Source organism: Cnephaeus nilssonii, assembly GCF_951640355.1.
Source record: "Cnephaeus nilssonii genome assembly, chromosome: 11".
Classification (NCBI taxonomy): domain Eukaryota; kingdom Metazoa; phylum Chordata; class Mammalia; order Chiroptera; family Vespertilionidae; genus Cnephaeus; species Cnephaeus nilssonii.
In genome coordinates, this window is record NC_137082.1 from 93,884,053 (window position 1) to 93,900,639 (window position 16,587).

At 53.4% G+C, this 16,587-nt stretch overlaps 1 protein-coding gene across 7 annotated transcripts in view; it reads left to right on the forward strand.

The window, feature by feature from the left end:
• Nucleotides 1-16,587, forward strand: part of TMEM241 (transmembrane protein 241) — a 52,950-nt gene that overhangs the window by 10,637 nt on the left and 25,726 nt on the right. For all 7 annotated transcript variants that reach the window (XR_013814256.1, XM_079785281.1, XM_079785279.1 and 4 more), the window contains 6 exons: nt 2,170-2,251; nt 4,341-4,418; nt 9,272-9,297; nt 12,338-12,389; nt 13,923-13,971; nt 14,683-14,728. Coding sequence is in view for 6 of the 7 variants with exons in the window: in XM_079785281.1 (XP_079641407.1) it covers nt 2,170-2,251; nt 4,341-4,418; nt 9,272-9,297; nt 12,338-12,389; nt 13,923-13,971; nt 14,683-14,728 (333 nt within the window). In the remaining variant the exon portion in view is untranslated. The remainder of the gene's footprint in view (nt 1-2,169; nt 2,252-4,340; nt 4,419-9,271; nt 9,298-12,337; nt 12,390-13,922; nt 13,972-14,682; nt 14,729-16,587) is intronic.

The following is a 16,587-nucleotide window of genomic DNA, read 5'->3' on the forward strand; positions in this document are numbered from 1 at the left end:
AAATGGCAGCGGTCCCTCTGTCTAGCCAGGGATACTGCCTCGTGTGGGAAGCCTCGGGCTCCCAGCTCGGAGGTTCTGGAGGTGGGGACCAGGCGGCCTTCCTGTAAACCAGGAGCCAGCGACAGAGACAGAGACGAGGTACGTTAGGCTTTGTGGGCCGCATGTCTGTCACAGCTGCTCCTCTGCCTCTGCAGGGAAGCAGCCGCAGACGGACTTGAGCGGACCGGCGTGGTTGTGTGCTAACAATATGCTGTTTGCAGAGCGAGGCAGCAGGCGGGATCTGGCCCACAGGCTGTAGCTTGCTGACTCCAACTTTAAGTTGTGCTCTGTGACAGGGAGGATCATCACAGCGTTCTTGGGATCAAGTAATATCGGGGTTGAACTCTGTCAGGGGTATGTGGCCTTCTGTGAGTCAGAGGAAGAGGAAAGAGGGAGGAGAAAGGTCTAAGAAAAGGAGGAGGGAGGACAAGAGAGAATAAGACTCTTTGGGGACCATATTCACCAGTAATGGACCCCCCAAAATGGAATCTAGGGACCTTCTGTAAGTATTGAGCCAATATAGCTAGAAGTCCTGTAACCTGTGAAACAAATGGTGACTTGACAGCTGTCAGGCGTTACTGTTGAGGCAATGCCGACAGTCACCACCAGAGCCTTGGTGTCTTGGCCACTTGTTATTCTCATGCAGGGGTCCTCAAACTATGGCCCGCAGGCCACATGCGGCTCGCCAAGGACATTTATCCGGCCCGCCGGGTGTTTTTGCCGCCGCTGCCTGTCCTGCTTAGCAGCCGACTCGTCCCGGGCCCGCATTGCGCATGTGTGGAATGTGCGATGCACTCTCCGACTCCCCTCCTTCTCTCCGAGGGACAGTGAACTGGCCCCCCGTTTAAAAAGTTTGAGGACCCCTGTGTGTGGAAAGGGTTTCTCCATCTACTGGGTGTCAGTATAACAAGAGAGTTTCCGAGAATTCAGCCCAAGGGGCCCTTTTGGCATTCACGACAGATGGACGGAGTGCTCCAGGGAGCAGATGCTCCCTCAGTCCTGTGCTCTGTTTGAGAGACAAGTGCTTTAATGTAATCAGCCTTCATCTCAGTAACAACAGTTTGATTCTTCAGGCCAGCATTTCACATGCTGCTTGTAAATGCTTTCTTCTCCAGGTGCTCAGGGACAGGAGTGTGCACACACCAAAAGCAGACCCACAACTCCAGCAAGGTGCAGCATTTGTGCTTATAAATCCTGTGAGGTATAAAGCATAAATCCTGTGAGAACAATTGGATAGCACCGCGATTTTCAAATCAGACCCGGTGGCAACTAGTCCTTCAACAGGGACTGCATTCTGCAATTGCACAGTCTAATCTTTACCGCAAGGAGTCGCTGTGAGCTCCCTTCCTTTACACACGCACACATACATACCTATACTTACACCAGACACACAGACACAACATACAGACATAGACACACACACACACACACACACACACACACACACACACACCCCTACACACCTACTCACTGGCTCGGCCACTCCCTGGAGGCCCATGGACCACAGAGAGCCAGGACCACCCCAGGATTTAATTCCCTCTTGCTTCCTTTGTTGGCATGGAGACTGTAAGAACACACCAGCACAGGAGGTCCAGGTGGTGTGGTCACGACTGAAGCAGGCCCTTGGGACTCTGGAGCCGGCACTCGGGGCTCACGGTCGGAGAAGCTGGCCCGTGGCCCCCAGCTCAGGCTCTCTCTCTGCTGTTTCCCAGTTCTGTCCTTGGGCACTGTGGGTCCTTCGGTTGTGGTTCCTCGGAGCTGTTTGGTGTATTGCCTTTAAATAGCCTTTAACATTTAATGATGTGGCTTAAGTTCAAAACTTCTGGCTGCTTAAAATCCACAGAATAATGTTCACTGGCCCCTTAAAAATTAGGTTGGTTCTCCCTCCCAGCCTGCAGGAGGCTTTTTCCACGTCCAGCTCACCTGTGCCCTGCGGTGGGACCCCTGCCGCTAGGTAGGTGGCCGAGTGGCCTCCATCACTCAGAGATACACGTGTCACACTGCTGGACTCCCCCAGGGATGTGTAATAGCTGCTGTCACTGCACCTGGGGCACCTGAGGTCATTCCTTCCAACGAAGGCTTTTGGACATAAAGTGACGGAAGTATTACAGCCTCTTTTCTTCTTTCTAGATATGATGTCTTGGCGTGGCTTCCTGCTTCGGTGCTGTTTGTGGGCATAATATACGCTGGTTCCAGAGCATTATCCAGACTGGTGAGTGATGGAGGTTTTGGGGGACAGCCCTTCTCTCTCCTGCCCCCCTGCCTGTTAGCTTATTGCATCCGATTAATGGGACAAAGCAGTAGCTTTGATAATGGTACGGCTGAGTGGAGAGCCAGCCCTGGACCTGAGGCAGCGGGGGGCCATTACCCACCCGCTCCCTGGATTGAAGACACACAGGCAGCAGGGAAGGGCCAGCTCCTTTTAGACGACGAGGCGCACAGATGGAGGTGCAGGAAGGAAGGCTGGTGGCTTTGTGGAGCTGTCGGTAGGGCCGCCGTCCTCGGGCCAGGAGAGGGTTGAGCCTGCCCTTTGCTTCCGGGGAACCGTAACCCTGCCCCCTGGTAATGTGGCCCGGGGCATGCTGGGTTCAGGCGTGGAAGTACGTGCCGGGTACAGGGTTGATTGATGTCCAGTAGCATGGGATGCCAGTGAAAAGAGTCTCTATCCTCCTACCCTGTCCCCCCGGATTGAGCTCCTCAAAGGTGGGAACTGTAAAGAACAAACTTCTTCTAGTTTCGTTATATGGAACTCCAAAAATTTAGTTGTTTTGCCATCAAAAGATAACCCATTCATACCACCACTGGCTAGAGACTGAGAACGTGGCTTAAAACAATCTTAACGATAGTAATGTCCCTTCCATTTAAAAAAAAATAAGTTTTTATTGATTTCAGAAAGGAAGGGAGAGGGAGAGAGAGATAGAAACATCGATGATACAAGAGAATCATTGATAGGCTGCCTCCTGCACGCCCCCTACTGGGGATCGAGCCTTGACCTCCTGGTTCAAAGGTCAATGCTCAACCACTGAGCCATGATGGCTAGACTAACCACTTCCCTTTTTTTGCCCTGCGACTAACTGTTCTTATCTATCGGGAAATGATTGCATTCCTGCTTTTTTGGATAAATGCAAAATTTGCAAAACAATTCAGGCCTTTTATGTAAAGTTTGTTGATATGTGAAAGCAGTAATAAAACAAATGAGAGCTCTCTAACTGGATAACAATATTATTGCTAGGACAGCTCCCAAGTTGCAAAATAGTGGTTGAGAATTAAAAGCAGTAATTTATAAGTTAAATCAACATTTTTCTTTCTCGATTTATAAGCCTGAGTAGATGGGATGCTGCGTGCCGTGGGGGAGAGACGCCCTGGGTGGGCTAAGGAGTGACCTGCAGTGCCAGGCGGTGCTCAGCCAGACCCCGAGCTGCGCTGGCCGTGCGGCTCTGCTGGATGCTGTGCCCTCGGGCTGGTCTGCTGCCTTACTCGCAGCCCGTGGCCTGGGGGGCTTCCTCTCCTCTGCAGAGTAGAGCACTGGGTAAGAAAGGTGTGTTGTCCAAAGGTTTTTAACATTTTGTAGGATCTGGGTAGTTACTGATGCCAGAATTTTGAAGTTTGAATAACAAGGGTGTCGTACTAATAATAACAATATGTTTTTGTTGTACAGTGCTTTTTCATATGTTTCTAGAGTGATTTTCCCCCTGTATGTTTGTATGTGTTTCTCATAGTCACCTGATAGGTGATGGGTGAGGCAGAGGGTAACCGCCTGGCAGAAGAAGGAACTCAAGTGTTTCAAGGCTTGGTTATCTGCCTCTGGTTCTAGACAGTGGTCTGGACAGTGGCAACTCCTCTGGCCTTTCGCCTTTCCAGACTCGCTCTTTAGGACCCATGCACACCCACCGAGAGCAGGCCAGTCCGTCTTGCAGGGGTCCACTTATTCACGGGATGTGTCCTCTGTACCTGGCACAGTGCTTGACACAAAGCTGATGCGTAGTAACTGTGTGCTGATGGAGTAGCCGTGGGAAGGGAGCCTCTACAGCCACCTCCCCTAGCACAGGACTCCGACCCAGAGCACCAGCCCATGCAGGAGGGGTGTTGCTGGAGATGATTATGCTAGTACATGTGACCACATGGGGGCGGCCATCTTGTGTGAGGGCGTGACAGTCAATTTGCATATTACCTCTTTATTATATAGGATATGTGAATGCCAAACGTTCCCACGGGTCTTTATTTTTAAGCAGAAATCAAGAATTATGTAATTATGAGATCACAGAAAATATCTTCATGCTTCTTATTCTGTTTCCTTTCAGGCCATTCCTGTGTTTCTCACTTTGCACAATGCAGCTGAAGTCATCATCTGTGGGCACCGGATATGTTTTCGGAAAGAGGTAAATGATAATGCATAATGCCAGTCTCACGTCCCTCGCTTTAAATTTCAAAGACGCGCCTTTTTTTAACGGCTGAAATTAGTGTCTACCTTCTCCGGATATCTGTTGCCAGTCAGGACTGCTGGACATTACTTTTGAGGACCACGGTTTTGACATCCGTCAGTCCACCAAGCATAGGTGGGAGTGCGTGTTGACCCTGTGGGACTCCAGGCCAAGCCTGAGCCAGGGCCTTGGGATGCCAGGAGGGATTCCCAGTGGGCCTGGTGGGTCCCCTCCCAGCGCCTCCCAGCGCCTCCGAGTACCACATGGACGCCCCTATCCAAGCTTTCTATAGAGCTCTGGGGCATTGCCCACTTTCCACCCCGGGGACAGACATTCCTTTCCCTTCCCAGTGCCAGCTCAGCCTCAAACCAGCTAGGACATGCTTCTTCACCTCTGTGCCTTCGTCTGCGAAGGGGCAGTGACTTCACCCAGCTCATAGTGCTGTCGGGAGGGCACAGTGCAGCACACATCAGTGCTTCCCACGGTGTCTGGCACGTAGTCGGTGCTCTGTATGTTAGCTGTGTTGATTGACATTATTAGTGGTGGTTTTAACTCTGTCCCTCTTTCAGGAGTTACTTTTTTCCTAACATCTTCCCTTTTAAAATGATTCCATATCAAAATTTTGGAACTTTTAAGAGAGGCTTGTGAGCCATTCAGGCAGCACACTTCTTACAGGTGGGGAGGAGGGAGGAGTCCCTCCCGTGGCCGAGGCCACTGCGCACCCATGCGCCCTATCATGCCTGCCTGCAGCTCCTGGGTTACCTGCCCTCCTCTCCGTGCTAGTTACCCTCCCACTCTGCTGGCTGTTCGCTCGGCCCACAACACGCTCAGTGCTCTCAGTCAGGGGTGGAGCATGTCCCAGAGACCCACTCACAAAAACTGTGCTTACTTACTTGTTTTTAAGTTTATCTTTATTGTTGAAAGTATTACAGATGTCCCTTCCCCCATTGACTCTCTCTATCACATACCCGTCCCCCATTCGCCATCCTGGGCCTTCACTGCATATTGTCTGTGTCCACAGTTAAGCATATCTATATATATAAAAGGCTAAGCGACTGTCTGACCGTCTGACCAGTAGCTATGACGTGCACTGACCAACAGGGGCCAGCTGCTCAACGCAGGAGCTGCCGAGCTGCAGTGACCTGGCAGTGGCAGTTCTCGGGGGAAGCACCCCGGAACCAGAGAAGAGGGAGCCCAATTCTGGGTGCATCACCTGAGAACCGCCGTCTTGCAATATGGGACCCCTCGGGAGATGTCGGAGAGCCGGAGATCCCCACAGGCCAGGCCGAGGGACCTCACCTGCTGGAGGGACCCTGCTCACTCTGTAGACGCCCTTTGAGCCGTGGTGCTGCCCCAGCTGTGACCACCAGTGAAGGGAGAACCCTGCCCAGTCCTACCCTGCCGGCCACCTTCTAATTAATTTCCTCTCAATGTACACGAATCCATGCTCCGGGGCACTAGTCCTATATAATAAAAGCCCAGCGACTGAACGGCCGAACGACTAGAACGACCACTCGACCAGTCGCTATGATGCACACTGACCACCAGGGGGCAGATGCTCAATGCAGGAGCTGCCCTCTGGTGGTCAGTGTGCTGCCACAGTGGGAGTGCTGCTTGGCTGACTGGGATGATGAGCGGCTGCTCCTGCTGTGGGCCGATCCCCGCAGGCCACGCCCCCTACCAGGGCACTAGTGTACATATAAGCTCTTTGGTTAATCTCTTCCCACCCACCCTCCCCTGCTGGCCCTCTGAGATTTTGCACTCTGTTCCATGCTTCTGTGTCTCTGGATCTGTTTTGTGTCATCAGTTTATTTTGTTCATTAGATTCCACGTAGGAGTGAGGTCATGGATACTTGTCTTTCTCTGACTGGCTTATTTCGCTTAGCATGATACTCTCCAGGTCCCTCCATGCTGTCTCAGAGGGTAAGAGAGCCTTCTTTGTTACAGCTGCATAGTATTCCATGGTCTAGATACACCACAGCTTTTTTATCAACTGTGTTTGTAAAACCAAAACCGGACAGGAAAGCCAGCACGCTGCTGTGCCCATGCACACCCCCCCCCCCCTGCACCTCCACTCTTCTCGTCCTGGCCCTTGCCCGTACCGAGTCCATGCTGTCCACATCCTCCTGTCTCTCTCACCTCCCACATTTCCTGCTTCCGCCCCCACCATTACCTGAAATTGCTCTGGGGAAGCCCCTGATGGCTTCATGTTTGCGACTCTGTTGGTCTTTTGCACCTTCCACCACCCCACACCCTGCTCTCAGCTCAGCTCACATGACCTCATTCCCCTCCCTGCTGGCCTCTTCCCGAGTCTCTGGCTCTTTCTTCATAGCCGCCCGTCCTTCTTCCTTTGTCTGCCCTCCAGGGCCTCCTAGGGAGCCTCGGAGACCAGACACGTTCTGGACAATCTCCTCCCCCTGTGGCACCAGCTGCCTTCAGTTCCTGGTGACCCCAAGTCCGCTGCCTCTTGAGCTTAGCGCTGCCTCTTCAGCTCAGCCCCGGGGCCTGCTGGGTGTTTCCTGGGCAGCCGAGCTGCCAGGGGGTCCAAATGGAACTGGCATGTTTCCTCAGAGTCGCTTCTCACTGGGCTCTCCCAGCCTGATCATTGTCTCCCCAGCCAGAACCAGCACGTGAGGGCTGAGGCCTGAAAGGGCTATGGGGCTGGGGTAGCGGGGGGAGAGACAGGTCTGGCCGGTGGGCTGTGGCCGAGCAGGGTCATAGGGTCATAAAGGGTCGGGCTGTGGCGCTAGGTTGTGTGTCCCAAGCCCTTCGACCTTGGGCAGCTGACCTAATTCTCGGGGCCTCAGTGTCCTCACGTGTAGCCCATAACCCAAGACCCTAATGAACGCGGACGCAGTGAGGACTGGTAGAGCGCGAGGATAGCAGCGGCCAGAGCGAGGAGCCTTGGAGGCGGTCAGCTAACCCAGCCACGCGAGGTTCGTGCGTGACGTTGGCAGTGACTTGGAGGCGTGTGCTGACCCAATCTGAGCCCTGGGTCAGCACCAGGACTTACCCTGATGACACCCCCACCCCGTCTTTGTTCCTGGAGCCATGGGGGATGGAGCTCTGTCTCAGGTCGGAGCTCCTTTAGTCTGAGGGGTTTAAAATAAAAAAGGACGCCCAGCTGGCGTGGCTCAGGGGTTGAGCATCAACCCATGAACCAGGAGGTCGAGGTTGGGGCACATGCCTGGGCATATGCCCGGGTTGTGGGCTGATGCCTAGTAGGGGGCGTGTAGGAGGCCGGCGATCAAGGATTCTCTCTTGTCATTGATGTTTCTATCTCTCCCTCTCCCTTCCTCTCTGAAATCAATAAAAACATATTTTTAGAAAATAATAACATAAAAAAGCACCCTCTCCTCTGTGGAACCGGTGTGCTCGCTCAGGCACTGGACTGGTGTGCTACCTGTAACGAAGTTCCCAAACGGTGGGGTGAGCATGTCCCTCACAGGAGAGCTGGGGGCCTCCCTTTGTGTCTGTCCCTCTGTCCCTGCACCTCCATCCGTCCTGAGGTGTTGGCTATATTTAGCTCAGAATCTCTTAGGGACACGTTTTCCCCGTCCTGGGGACGCTTATCCAGTTGTCAGGAGCAGGTCACCTGGGCGTGGGTCATCCTTTCTGTACTGAAGGGCTAGGTGTCGCCACCAGGGGGCAGTGGAGGCAAGGTTAGCCTGTCCCCTGTGCTGCTGAGGCAGGGCCCACAGAGATGAGCGAGGGAAGTCTGTGCATTGAAACTGCGGGCTGGGCTGTTCAGTGATGTGGGAGACTTAGAGTCTCCTCATAGCAAACCAGGCGTCCTCTTGTCAGTGCTCTCTCTTAACCAGTGTGGTTGTACCTCACACTTAATCCGGATTCAGAAAATTATAGTTAGGCCTGGCCGGTGTGGCTCAGGGGTTAAGCATCGACCTATGAAACAGGAGGTCAGGGCTCGATTCCCAGTCAGGGCACAGGCCCAGGTTGCAGGCTCAACCCCCAGTGGGGGACGTGCAGGAGGCAGCCGATCCATGGTTTTCTCTCATCATCGATGTTTCTATCTCTCTTCCCCTCTCCCTTCCTCTCTGAAAGCAATAAAAATAAAATTAAAAAAAAGTATAGTTTGTCCTCAGCCAGCAGCATAACCCTTCTGAAATGTTCAGGATTCGCCTGTTCTCCTACTCGACCGTTTCCCCTGCAAGTACAGCGCGATCTGTGCTCCTCCCTGCAGACTCTCTCCCTGAGTGCAGAGACCAGTGCCCTTCAACCCACCACAGACAGGAGGCGATCAGGGAGCGTCCGCATTAGGATGTCTTCATTTCCCTGAGCTTTGAGCGCCAAGTTGAGATTCCTGCTCTTATTTTTCCTTCTCGGTAAGGGTGGAGTCCAATGTCCCTTCTTTTTTTGTTTCTTAATTTACACATCATGCCAGAGAATTTATAGCACCGCCGAGAGTCAGAGCTGGATTAATGGAAGGAAAATTAAAGAGACGGCTGTACTGGGAGTCGGACACACACTTCAATCCTTTATCACAGTCACATGGGTCTCTCCCTCCCTCCCGTGATGCGTGGGATGGGAGGCTTGGCCCGCGTCTTGCCGCTCTCTCCCATGGAGCGTATTTGGACAGGGCTGGGGGTGGCGGGGATGGGGAACGCTGCACCCACAGGCGCTTTGCCGAGGTGACAGCCTGAGCGCTGAGTCATCCTCCTCCGGTCCCAGCAGCGAGCCTCAGCACCGCTCCATGCAGCTGCCGCTCGGCCCCCAGTACACTTGACCTTCACGTTTTCTTTTACGGAAAAGGGTCTTTAAAGACTAATTATAAATCTCTTATTTTCATGCAGAAAACGCCTCCTGCCAAGATCTGTAGGTAAGTTTAAAACACACACACACACACAAACACAAACCCACAAACCTCTAAAATACAAGATTTAACCTGATTTTTAACTTCGATGGTAAAACTGTTTGTGGAAGATTCATACTTGAGAGTTGACAGAGGAATTTGTTATAAATACTCATGTATCCCTGTTTTGTGTCTTACTCTAAAATTTACTTCCTCTTTTTCTGGAATATTTTATTCGTAAGGCAAAAACAACCCCTGCTCGATTTCAGTCGTTGATGCCCAAAACTTCACAGAGTTGTGCAATACCAATGGAGAGTGAAAATGGAAAACATGGAATGACTTAAAAATTTAAAAATAGTGCTCAGTTCATTGGGTTTGAAAGCATTCCCAGTGGAGAAAGCACTGGCCTGCGAGTCAGGGATCTGCACCGTGAGCCTGGGCGAAGGCCAGGTGACAGCAGGCAGGTGCCAGCGCCACCCCCTCCTCCGTGCCTCAGTTTCCCCAGCAGGACACTCAGGCAGGCCCCTGCCCAGGGGCGCTGATTCTGACCTGGATGACTAGTGCACTTCCTGTCCCTCTGCAGGAGTTCCGTGCCGGGGCTGGAAACCCAGCGAGAGGCTTGTTGTTCCCAGCATTTCTGGGCTTCCATTCAGTCTCTATTTTTTACTTTATTTCAGGCTGCTACTTGGAAAAAGAAAAGAAACATCAGGACTCATCCTCTTGTTTAAGAGATTAGCAGGTGCTGCCCTAGCGGGTGTGACTCAGTGGATAAAGCGTCGGCCTGTGGACTGAAGGGTCCTGGGTTCGATTCCAGTCAAGGGCACATGCCTGGGTTGCGGGCTCGGTCCCCAGTGGGCAACGTGCAGGAGGCAGTCAATCAATGATTCTCTCTCATCATTGATGTTTCTATCTCTCTCTTCCTTTCCCTCCTCTCTGAAGTCAATAAAACACTTTTTTTTTTAAAAAAAAAGGTTAGCAGGTGCTCAACAGGCTTGAAAGCCCACCCACACTGAGGCAGTTAGGCACTGCCAGGGCCATGGTTGGTGGGAAACCAGGGCTGTCTCCCTCCCCTCAGCCCGGGGGTTGTCAGCTTGAGGGGACCCTCCTGCTCATGGCCTGGGATGAGGAGGGGCCCTGTGTTCTGGAGAGCCTTCCTCCGAAGGTAGACCCCAAACTCATTAGGAGCCACCTCTCCTCCCAGCTTAACCCTTCCCATCCCGGGCAGCCCAGCAAAGCCTCCCGACAGCTTCCCTCCACCCAGCCCTTTGCCTCTGAGCCGGGGCAGTCTGTGCCTTGGCGTCCTCCGTGTGTGCGTGTGTGCGCGCACACGTGTGTGTATGTGTGTGAGCTGGAGGGGCTGGAGAGGAGAGCCTTTCTGAGCCTCAGGATGACCCATGTTGTCCTGACCTTCCCAAGGTTGTGTTGCCCCCACTCTCTGAAATCCCTCCATACCAGTCCCCAGGCCTTGGGCCCAGGGTCCGGGATCGATGCTGCAACCGAGGTATGTGCCCTTGACTGGAATCGAACCCGGGATCCCTCCGTCCTATGACCGACGCTCTAACCACTGAGCAAACTGGCTAGGGCAATAGTTTTCACCCTGTGCCTCCACCCAGGGCCTCCCACTCCAGCAGATCGCAGGCACCGTATCATCTCAGCTGTAAATGTCTGAGTAAGGATAAAAGACTTCCTAATAAAACCTTTTATTTGGGAAAAAGGTTTAAACCTACTGAAAAGTTGCAAGACCATTACAGGAACTCGCTCACATATACCTTTTGCTTAGATTCGAGAAATCTAAGCAAAAAAATATATATACATACATATCACATAAATAAGAATATGCATATACAATTTTTCTTTAACTAGAGGCCCGGTGCACGAAATTCGTGCACTCGGGTGGGTCCCTCAGCCCAGCCTGCGCCCTCTTGCAGTCTGGGAGCCCTCGGGGGATGTCTGACTGATGGCTTAGGATCGCTTCCCATGGGGAGCAGGCCTAAGCTGGAAGTCAGACATCCTTAGCGCTGCCGTGGAGGTGGGAGAGGCTCCTGCCATTGCCACTGCACTCGCCAGCCATGAGCCGGCTCAGGGCTTCTGGCTGAGTGGCGCCCCCGCTGTGGGAGTGCACTGACCATCAGGGAGAACCTGCGTCGAGCGCCTGCCCCCTGGTAGTCAGTGCGTGTCATAGCAACCAGTGGTTCTGTTGTTCGGTCTATTTGCATATTAACCTTTTATTATATAGGATTTTTTCTGAGCCATTTGAGAATAAGTTGCAGAGACCTCACCCTTACCCCTGAATATGTTAACGTGTGTCTCCTAAAAATAACACTCCTGTGTAAACTGCAATTATTAAACTTAGGAAATACGTATCTTGTACAATCCTGTTACCTAATATGGAGTCCATGTCCACACTTGGCCGTCTATCCCAATGTGGTCTTTCATGGTCATCTCCCCCCGAGGTGTTGTGTCTGCGTGCTCTCCAGTCTGGACGGTTCCTCTGCCTCCCGTGGTCTTTCACTGCCTTCGCTGTGTGCGTGTGTGTATGTGTGTGCGTGTGCGTGTGTGCATGTGCGTGTGTGTGCACGTGTGTGTGTGTGCATGTGTGTGTGTGTGTTAAATTTTTTAAATTTTTGGGGTGACATTGGTCAACATGAACATAGAGGTTTCAGGGTGGGTTTCTGTTTACAAGATCTCTGTATTGCACCTTGTGCCCAGCACCCGAAGTCAGATCTCCTGTCCCCACATACTATGAGCCGTCACATTTTTGAAGAGGGGAAGCCCAGTTTTGTGGATTGTCCCTAAGTTTGAGTTTGTCTCAAATGTTTGCTTATGATTCAGCTTTGATTTTGCAAATGTCCTGCCAACGCCCGTCTTTGGGGAGACGGCTGGTGGTCGGTGGGGCACACAGTTGAAAACTGCGGAAGTCATGGGCTCTCTGAGAGTGGACAGGGGCCAGACTTGGTCTCGCGGGACCATGGCCTCCGCTGAGCTCCGTCCATGTAGCTCAGCCCCACGCTCTCGAGGATTCGCGGATGCTGAACCCTGAATCTGCTTGTCTTCCTTCTCTCCACAGCGCCCTCCTGCTCCTGGCCGCTGCGGGGAGCCTCCCCTTCAATGACGCCCAGGTAAGCTCAGTCAGCGTGTTTTCTTTCCCCCCAAGGCCTTTTCCTATGAAGCTGCTCATGGAGCAGAATTTCCCAGTCCTTCCTTTTGGGGTCGGCACAAGCCTGGCCTGTGCGTCGACATTGAGTGCTTTCAGGCCGGGTGCCTGCTGGCCAGGCCAACGCGTTCCCTTGGGGCCCCACCTTCTACCCGTGGCTGCGCAGTGTGGCCGCAGAGCTCTGGCCTCTGGGTGCTGCGGTGGGTGCTGTGATGGGTGCAGTCTGCCTCCGTAGGTTCTCGGAGAGCCTGCAGCCAGCGCCCGAGTTGCCCGAGCCTCGCACATTGGGGCGCAGCTGACCTCTCTCCCCAAGGCCTCTTCTGCAGAGTGACTTTCACTTGCCCTGCCCCCCTGCTTTCTTTCTGAGGCTGAGAGCCACCCGCACTCCAGTAGTCCCCTCGCTGCCTGCCTGCCGGGACTTTCTTTGCTCCCCCAGCACTTACCGAGGCTCCAGGAAGATTCAGGCCCCGAGCCAGGCTCTGGGGCACAAAGAGGTGTCCTCTACAGACAGAGGCGGAGTCTTGTCAGAGCAAAGGAGAGGAGGGCAGACGATTGAGAGAGAATTACTAGTACAGCAGGGCAGCGTGGGATGTGTGAGCACCTGAGAGACCTGGGGACACGGGAACGGAAGCTAACGGTTCCAGGGCCTGCTGTGCCCTGGGCTCGGGCCAGTGCTTCCTGTGCCCTATTTAAGACCTCACAAGTCCACAGGGGTCACTGGTGTCTCCATGTCATAGCCAGAGACTGAGGCGGCCCATGAGGCCACCAGCTGACGATTGAATGGGCTTTTAGAGTTTAACCCAGATCTTTCCGATGCTGGAGCCAGGCCCTGCTTTCTGGACCTAATCATGAAGAGGGACGATGATTAGCCAGGAGCAAGCAGGGGTGGGCCCTGCCCTGGGGTGCCCTAAGCATGCTGGGACTTAATTCCATTGAGCACCTACTACACACGTGTGTGCTTCTAGGCTGGTCACTGGCTCCTGGAATTTACGTTCAAGTGCAGGTGGCGACAGAGACAGGAATTAGTAAACCTGTGGGATGAGAACCTCTGTGGAGACAGGAAGGGGAGGGGAGTAGGGCTGAGCCTGGGGGAGCATTGGGACTGGGGAGGAGGAGTTCCCTTTCTCTATAGAGGGGCCGTGGATGCACTCTATAGGGGGCAGGGGCTTGTCGCGATGCCGGGTGCCCTGAGTTTGGAGTTTACCCTGAAGTCTCTGGAGCACTGCCGAGGGATTTGAAGCCATTGGTGACATCATCACGTGGCCTTCTAGAGGCCCAGGGCGAGCGGGGAGGGAGAGGGAGGGAGCTGGGGGCAGGGAGCATGTTGGGAGGAGTGGCAGGCACCTGGGTGAGACCCTGACTCCAGGCCCCACAGTCCCATCTGGGCCCCTGGCTGGCGCCTGTGCCTGGCACTGCGTTAACATTTAGGGTTTCTGATTGCCAGGCTGGCCTGTTTGTGGGAACCTACAGCCATTTTTCTCTAAATCCTGTGTTACAGTTTGATCCGGATGGGTACTTCTGGGCTGTGATTCACTTACTCTGTGTAGGTAAGTCTTGAAAGAATGCTCCCTATGATGATTAAGGCTTAGTATTTAGATCTTATTGTGAATCTGCAGTTTAGTGACTTTGGACAATAGGAAATTAAATACGGCGTCGAGGTTAAAATAAATGGACATTCTCTGGTTTGACTGTCCTGTTTGGGAGGTTTCCTCAAACTGTATTTCCAATACAGTCTCCTCTCTTCAGGGACAAACAAGAACAAAATCACCACCGCACAGTTCTGCTTGCTCAGGTCCTCCGTGGGAGGCTGGTCGGTCTTCTCTAAACACGGTGGGAAGAGACCCAGAAGTCTGTGCCAAAGACACTCCATCAATATACAAAAAAGGAACTGGGTGAAAAAAGGGCCATCTGACTATTCAAGTCATACGTTCAGTGCTTCTTGTCTGTGGTCCTGGGGCACCGTGCCCCGAGGTACCCACGGTCAGACATCCTGGAGTTTCTCCTGCGCATCACTCGATAGCTTCCTGTTAACCACACCCCGGGACCACCGGCCTCCCCCAGCACCTCTGTGCTGAAGGCATCACCACCCGGATTATCCACTTCCACCCCAACCCTCCCGGTGTGGTGGCGGCCCCTGTGGGCGTGGGGACCTGCAGGGCGAGGGCTGCCTTCTCCCTGTGGATTTGGTGCTTCCTGGAGGTGCAGGCAGCCCCTTACCCAGAGTGCCCTGTGCCAGTAACACGTTGCTTCCTTTTCAGGGGCCTATAAGGTCCTCCAGAAGTCCCCGAAACCCAGTGCGCTAAGGTAAGTGCTGGGGTGGCGCGTTGTGGTTTGGTTAAGGAGCAGGGTGAGACCCAGGCGCCAGGGCTGCTCCGGTCCGCAGACTCTGCCAGTCGGGTGCAGTGGGCAGCAGGCTCGGCCCAGAGCTTTCTTTTGTCTTTGAGTCGCTCCAGGCAGGTGCCCAGGGCCTGGCACGGGCCAGCGTCAGTGCCAGGCGGAGAGGGAAAGTCTGTCCTCCTCCTTCAGGGGTTACTCCCTCGGCTCAGGGCTCCTTTTCCTAATCCCCAGCCCTCCCCAGCATGACTCTGGTCAGACCCCGAGTCCCCGTCAGAGGCTCTGTGCTGGGGAGAGTGAGGCCCTCGCTGTGGGCAGGCAGTGGGTCAGCCTCGGCGAATGTGAAAGAAGGGAACCCAGGCTGGGGCTGGGCTGGGCTGTGAGGTGGGAACCCCAACCAGCCATCTGGCTGTGGGTCCCAGGCCCTCCTAAGGCCGAGAGGGGAGAGGTGCAGAGGGAGTGGCTCCTGGGAGCAGGTTACACCTGAGAACGTGTGACTCTGGGCCTATAGCACGTGTTGTGCTGTTAATAAAGTATTTTCTGCTGCAAAAAGCCAGTGAAGTTACCAGATAAAATATAGGGTACCCAGTTAAATTTGAATTTCAGACAAGCAGTGAGTCATCTTTTTTGGTGTAAGTACTTACCATACAATAATTAGAACGTAGTTATAATGAAACATTGTTCTTTATTTGAAACTCTGGTTTCTTTGGGGTCCTATGTTTTTATTGGTCAAATACAGTAACCCTAGAGCTGGTGCCCTGGTCTGAGCTAGTTGACACTCATTTAAAGTGGCCGATGAACCTATTATCTATCTATCTATATCTCTATCTATCTATCATCTATCTATCTATCTATCTATCTATCTATCTATCTATCTATCATCTATCTATATCATCTATCATCTATCTATCGTCTATATCTATCTATCTATCATCTATCTAGCTAGCTATCTTACCTAATAAAAGAGAAAAATGAAAATTAACCATCACTCCGCTACGCCCACAGCCTATCAGAGTGAGTATGTAAATTAACCCATGGAGGTTAATTTGCATATGCAGGCGCGGAGCGGCCGGGAGGGGCGTGATGCCTGCTATGAGGGGAAGGGGAGTGGTGGAGGGAGCTACTGGAGCGGTGCTCTGGACAGAAGCGAGGACTTGCCGGCTCCAGGGCAGGCCGGGAGCGGAGACTTGCTGGCTCCTGGGCGGTCGGGGAGCGGGGACTTGCCGGCTCCTGGGTGGGCCGGGAGTGGGGACGTGCTGACTCCTGGGCGGTCGGGGAGCGGGGACTTGCCGGCTCCTGGGTGGGCCAGGAGCAGGGACGTGCTGACTCCCGGGTGGCCAGGGAGCGGGGACGTGCCGGCTCCTGGGCAGCTGGGAGTGAAGCCAGGGGAAGGAAGGCCTATTCTTGCACGAATATTGTGCAACGGGCCTCTAGTCTATAATAAAAGAGTAATACGCTAATTAGACTGGACAGCCGAACAACCTCCGGATGTCATTCCGGACATAGCGGAGGTGGTTAGGGGCAATGAGGCAGGCAGGCAGAGTCATTAGGGGTGATCAGGTAGGCAGGCAGGCGAGTGGTTAGGAGTCAGCGGTCTCAGATTGCGAGAGGGATGTCCGACTGTTGGTTTAGGCCTGATCCCATGGGGATCCCTGTGGGATCAGCAGTAGGACATCTCCCAAGGGGTCCTGGTTTGCGAGAGGGTGCAGGCTGGGCTAAGGGATACCCCACCCCCTGTGCATGAATTTTGTGCACTGGGCCTCTACTCCTATATAATAAAGAGGTAATATGCAAAATAACCCTCACACCATCACAAGATGGCTGCTTAT